Source organism: Petaurus breviceps, unplaced genomic scaffold, assembly GCF_028583685.1.
Source record: "Petaurus breviceps papuanus isolate PSGF00001 unplaced genomic scaffold, PetGlider_PUasm1.0 174, whole genome shotgun sequence".
Taxonomy (NCBI): Eukaryota; Metazoa; Chordata; class Mammalia; order Diprotodontia; family Petauridae; genus Petaurus; species Petaurus breviceps.
In genome coordinates this window covers 20,986,897-20,993,002 of record NW_027185761.1, presented here as the reverse complement: position 1 = coordinate 20,993,002, position 6,106 = coordinate 20,986,897, and the positions used below count along the sequence as shown (strand labels likewise).

The 6,106-nt window shown below is 46.6% G+C and overlaps 1 protein-coding gene across 1 annotated transcript; it reads left to right on the top strand.

The window, feature by feature from the left end:
- Positions 1–1,238: 1,238 nt before the first annotated feature.
- TRH (thyrotropin releasing hormone) lies at positions 1,239–5,144 on the top strand. The gene is made up of 2 exons (XM_069084525.1): positions 1,239–1,434; positions 4,635–5,144. The coding sequence occupies exons 1-2, from the start codon at positions 1,239–1,241 to the stop codon at positions 5,117–5,119; spliced, it is 681 nt and encodes a 226-aa protein (XP_068940626.1). The 3' UTR covers positions 5,120–5,144.
- Positions 5,145–6,106: the final 962 nt, after the last annotated feature.

Below are 6,106 nucleotides of genomic sequence, written 5' to 3'. Positions count from 1 at the left end.
TACCTATGTTATATCCCAAGATATTTGTCATAAAATCTTAGCACTTGAATCTTAGAATTTAAAATCCTAACTCGAAGGTTCTGACTCCAAGATCCCTAGGAATACAGAGTCAGTGCTTTAGAGGAGCCCTTAGAAACCATATGGTCCGGCTCTTTCATTTTGCCAATGACCAAGAAGCCCAGAGATGTGAAATGGCCTTACTACTCAAAGTAAATGGTGGAGCAGAGATCTGAATCCAGCTTTTCTGACTCCCAGCCCAACAAGACACTAAGGTTCCAACTGTAAGATTTCAACTCCAAGTTTCTATGATGAAGAAATATGGTTATAATACTCATTGATAGGCTTATGCACATATGTCTATAAAATATGTAGAGAAGAGTGAGTGAATATTGAAAAAAGGTGTCAAGATGATTGTGTCTGTCTTTTAATAAGCATATATTGGTATATACATAAAAATGAATGGTGGCATGGCATAGTAGATACACAGCTGGCCTCAAAACAAGGAAGAACTGAGTTCAGATTCTGCATCTGTCACATACAGACCTGGGCAATTTACTTAATGTCTTGGTTCTCCAGGGCACTCTCTAAGTTACAGAGAAGGTGCTTACCTGCATTGACCGAGAGAGGTTTCTTATCTAGGGCTCCCCATATCAATGACATCACAGATCCAGTCCCTCTCCTATATGTATATATAATTTATATATCACATTTATATTACACATGTTTACAAGTGGAGGAAAAGAGGAAGAGAGAAGTGAAGGAGAATGGAACAAAGAAAGAGAGGGATAGGAAGGGGAAAAAGGGAGAGGGAAGATAGGGGGATTGGGAAAGAAGTGAAGTGACAGGTGACTGAAGGAGGAAGAAAGAGGAAGAGAGAAGGAAGAAAGAAAAAAGATGGACAAGGACTGGACAAAGAAGAGAAGGAAAGGGGGATAAAAGAGGAAGAGTGGGAGAGGAGAAGGCATGCAGAACATGGTGAAGAGAGACAATGTCTTGTAAGTAATAGGGAATGATAAAGCTTTTTTAATTTGGAGGGAGAGAGAGAGAGAGAGAGAGAGAGAGAGAGAGAGAGTCAGAGAATTTTTAATTTTTTTTCCTGGTATGGGATGTGGATTTATTCCCTCCTGTTCAGAAATCCGTGGGTGTCTGGTCTCGAAGATACTAATGCTCTGCCCCTATTCTCCCCCAATTCCCTGCTCGTTCTTTGTCATGCAATGCTGGATAGCTCCAGCGCCACCATGACCCACCTGTGGCTGCTGCCGTTGCTCCTGTCTCTGGCTCTGTCCAGCGTCTCTGTAAATCTTGGCCAGCCAGCTGCAGCAGAGGTGGACAGTGAGGAGCAGGGTCGCCTGGAAGAGATCTTGCAGAGGGCTGAGCACCTCCTTCTCCAGTCAAACCTGCAAAAACTAGAAGAGGAAAGAGAGAACAATTCAGGTAAGGGGATGGGTCATCTGCCCCTCCTGAAACTTGGTTTTTACCTTTTCGAACTTGGAAGGGCATGGGCTGAATAGTGGGATTCTATTAAAGTGAGGGCTGGGTCAACCACGTGCTACTGAAGGATTTCATTCTTGACCTTGCTGTCCCTCCCCTCCACACTTGTCCCCTGGATTGTAGTGCTTAAGCTCTCTCTTACTTCAAAGCTGGGAAGTGCTTAACGGGTTTCCACTGAATTATTAATGTCTGTGAATAAACCACAGACTCATGGGATGTCAGGGCTGGAAGGGACTTTACGGGTTATTTCACTGAACCCCTTTGCCCTACAGACATAAACTTCCTCATTTATAACATGAGATAGTTGGATCGGATAACCTCAAAAAATTCTTCCAGGTGTAGCCAAATCTCTGATTCCTGTTCAAATTCCACCTCTGAGTCTTACCACCTTTGTGTCCTTGGTCAAGTCACTTAATTCCAAGGAGCCTCCATTTCTTCATCTTTAACATGAGGAAGTTGGATCCATTCAGCTCTAAATCCAAGACTTTTATCCTTTGATCTTGTTATTCTATGATCCTATGAATCTTAGAGAAGGCAAACTCACAAAACTAGTTAATGTCAGAGCAATGCCCTAATTCCCTCGCCCACATTTCAAAAGCCTCCTAGGGTTTTTTCTTTCTTCTTCTTCTTCCCCCATATCCCAATATTGACCTCTATATGTAGTGACACTGGCCACACCCTTGGCGCAGTCCCTTCTGGGGTCAGAAGGATTAGCCCCACCTGAAAATGCTAGAAGATTTCTTGTCTTTGGCAATTCATCTTCTTCCTTTCTCCCTGCTTTGAAATTAGAATTCATGGAATATTGAGGTGCCTTTTTGGTCGGCTTTGAGGCTCTGAGTCTATGAGGCTTGGATTCTGTGAGTATAGACAGGCTGTAGCTAGACTAATTCCTTTAGCCTGAAGCTGAGGGAATAGGGATAGAGGTCTTGCTGCCTGATTTTGGGAGATTTTACACTACCACCTGCCCTGAACCCATTGTTCCCTCCAGGCACTCTAAAACCTAATGGCCCTTGCCCATTAATGATAATAATTAATAGCATTTATATACTGCTTTTAAGGTTTGCAAAACACTTTACAAATATTATTTGATGATCACAATTACTCTGTGAGGTAGATGCTGTTATCACTATTTTACAGATGAGGAAACTGAGCTACAGAGAGGTTCAGTGACTTATCCCAGGGTCAGTAAGTGTCTGAAGTCACATTTGAACTCAGCTCTTCCAATGGAATGCCATGCCCAGCACTCTATCCATTGTTATAATCTACCTATCTCTCTGTTCCATACCTCCTCTGCTTACATTGGTCCCTGTCCATACCCCTTTTAGGGATATGGGAAAGGATACATGTTTGCATGTGAAGGTCTATTTGCATTTATGCATCAGTGTGCGTCTGTGCATGTATGGGGTTGGCAAAGTTGACAGTATCAGCTATCTATGAGATAACCCCCTCCCCACAAAGGACCTTGTATTTGCATTTCTTCACATTCTTTGCATTTAGTACTGCCATATAATAAATGCTGGTTGAATGACACAGGTTGGTAAAATCAGAGACAGACTAGAGGTGTTAATTCTTCCCCCAAAAGCCAGCACCGTGGCTTACTCCTGGTTCTTTTCCCTACCCTGGGTACCTGGCTGCCTCTTTGAAAGCCTTTTGCCAAAAACCTAGGAGGAAACAAGGTTTCTATAGTTATTCAGCTTAATGTTCTCTCCCCTGAACTTTCTGAGGAGTCATTCACCTGGTTAGAGACCTTCTGAAGCTTGGGGGGGGGGGGGGGGCACTCTTTCCAGCTAAATCACTTCTTTTGGGTCATGCAGCTGAAACCATTTAGCTGCTAAGTATGGGTCAAAAACACTTGATAGATCATTTATCAATCCAGCCTTTTTTATGTGGTTGACAATGTGGAGACAGTTTTATGAAATGATTTCCCTAAAGAATCAGCCTAATTCTCTGTTGCTCAAGAAACCTGCTGACCAATGGGCCATGGCTGGTATTTCTGAGTATTCTAGGCTTGGCATAATTGGGTGAATTGAACCTACTTAATCTTTGTGAGTATGGTTAGGGAGCACAGTGTTTGTGTGAGAGCGTGTTGCATTACTATGTATGTGTTAGAGTATGTTATGTGTTTATACATGAATGCCTATATAAGTCTGTGTCTAGGAGTGAGGATAGGTATATGAACATGCTATGCAGAACTGTAGGAGGGAAGCTGAATTTGGAGTCAGAAGTCCTAGGCTTAATTCCTGGGGCCTAGGTTCAGCTGTGTGACTTCAGGCAAGTTACTTAACCCCTTCCTCATCCAAAGGATGGATGACATGACCTTGAAGCTTCCTTCCATCTTTGAACCAATGCTCTTTTGAGAGAGTGTACTTCCGAAAGCAGGTTATCTTGCCGTGTGTATGTGTGTAGGGACATGAATGTATGTGTATGAATATGGGTGTGTGCACAGGCAGATGGGTGAGCCTGTAAGGGACAGTCGGGGCTTACAACATCAGCACCTGTGATCCTTCTATCTTGTGGTGTGCTGGTAAATGTTTAACAACCAGCCCTCTGGAAAGAATACTGTACCTGTGACACACTTTTAAGTGTAATTCACATTACTAACATTTTCTCCATCACTTTCTTAAATCCAGACAATGAATAAAACCAGATTTGTAGCATCTGCCAATTTCCAAGGTGTAAATGCTCACACTGAAAAATCTGACAATTGGCTCTCCCGAGTTGGTTGAGCTGGCTGCAATACATCCTGCTTCTACCCTGATCCCAGCCCCAGCCCCAGGCCCAGCCCATTCCACAGCCTTCATTTTGTCACCATCATGGGAACCACTCACTGGGTCCACATAGAAGCAGCTTGAGTTTCCCTTCCTAACCTCAAAGGTGCCAGTAAAACAACTAGCTGGTATGTGGCAGAATTGTGAGACAGGCAGATTCTAGTTTTTGTGATCAGTTTATAAGGCAAATTCCTTTCATGGGCCAGAAAACAACTCAAAACAATGAAGCTCTAATGGTGGAACCCCGGGCATCGTGATGGGCAACAGGAGAGGCATTCGGGGGTCAGTGGAGGCCCCCACCATGATTTTATCTGAAGTGCACAAAAGCAACATGGTGATGGGAGTTTCCATTTGTTTACTTATTTCCTTTCCCAGAATTGCAGGCCCCCCAGCTAGACTGGCTTGTGAAGAGGCAGCATCCCGGGAAGAGAGTCTCTGAGGCCCTGGAGAAGAGGCAGCATCCAGGCAAGAGGGAGGACGACGTTGAGGCAGAGGAGGAGGAAGTGGGGGATGGAGGGGCCGCCGTGGAGGTCCGCAGACGCCAGCACCCAGGCAAGCGTGAGGAGGAGGCCTGGGAGGCCGAGAGCAAGCAGCAGAAAAGGCAGCACCCGGGCCGGCGGGCCTCCTGGGTCAGGGATAGCGAGGGCAACGTCTCCAAACGGCAGCACCCGGGCAAGAGGAATCTGGGCCCCTACAGCGAAGGCCCCGCCTTCCCCTGCGACCCCCAGGGGCCCTCCCACTGCGGCCTCTTACTAGAGCTCTTGGGGGACCTCAGCAGAGGTCCAGGGCCTGAGAAGAGGCAGCATCCGGGGAGGAGGTCACTCTGGGGAGGAGAAGGAGCTGAGGGGGAAGAGGACTAAAGCCCAGCCCAGTGAAGAGAAAAGGTGTAAGCCTCTGGTGATGCTGTCTGAGCGTGCTGTGAATAATACCTACAAGCTGGTTTTCTGTTTTTCTTTCACTTAGTCCTCTGGATCCTCTGCTAGTGACATGGCCAGAATATCCCTGATCCCTAGGCACCATTTCCCCAAGGGCAAGGTCATGGAGAATGGAGCTGGGGCGGGGGTGAGATACATTCTACCCCATTATTGAAAGCCCTATGTACCCCACACCCCTTTCTAAGATGCCCTGGGTTATTCAGCTCCTCCTCAGCAACTCTTGGGTTAGGGGGTAAAGGCCTGAACAGAAAGAAGTAAGGGACCCTTTGCCCCTATGTATGAGTGGATTGGAGCCTATAAGGCAGCAAAGGATGTGGAGAGGGGGCAGATGGGCCTCTGAACCTAGGCCATGAGGCCAAAACCCTTCCTCTTTCTCAGCCCTGCCTAGCCCAGCCTAGGCTATCTGCTGGTAGCTGAGATGCTTCCACCTCCTGTTTCCTGGGTTCCACTTGATTTGGGTCAGTTCCTTTCTGGCAAGGGTAAGATTCTCAGGAAGGTGTGATGGCCAAGAAGGTGGGCATGATCTGTCCCTCTTTCCCTTGATGGAGACAGATGCTGCGAAAGCGTCAAAAGCAAGAGATGGCCCTTTTACAATGCCCTGTTGCCCTCCCTTCTTCTATGTGTCTACCCAGGTCACCCTTGGGAACCCACAGAATCTTCATGCCCTCCCCTTTGAGTGTGAGGAAGACCTGAGGCAGGGAAGGAAAGACAAAGAGCAGGTAGGGGAATGGGGTGGAGGGGAGCAGCCAGGCTCCAACCTCAGGCACATCATGGGAGGAAAGAAACCCCAGGAAAGAATCCACAGGTTACTATGGGGCTCCCTGAGGACCCTCAATGATTCCGTCATTGTCTTTCCTTCCCCCTGAGCAGAGACTTCTTCCCTGGCCATAGACACTCTTCTGTCCATCTGCT

What these genes read in the sequence shown, in the direction of transcription:
- TRH (XM_069084525.1), top strand. Translation starts at nt 1,239, where the DNA reads ATGACCCACCTGTGGCTGCTGCCGTTGCTCCTGTCTCTGGCTCTGTCC. An exon ending in GGAAAGAGAGAACAATTCAG is followed by an intron (nt 1,435 to 4,634) that starts GTAAGGGGATGG and finishes TTCCTTTCCCAG; the next exon opens with AATTGCAGGCCCCCCAGCTA.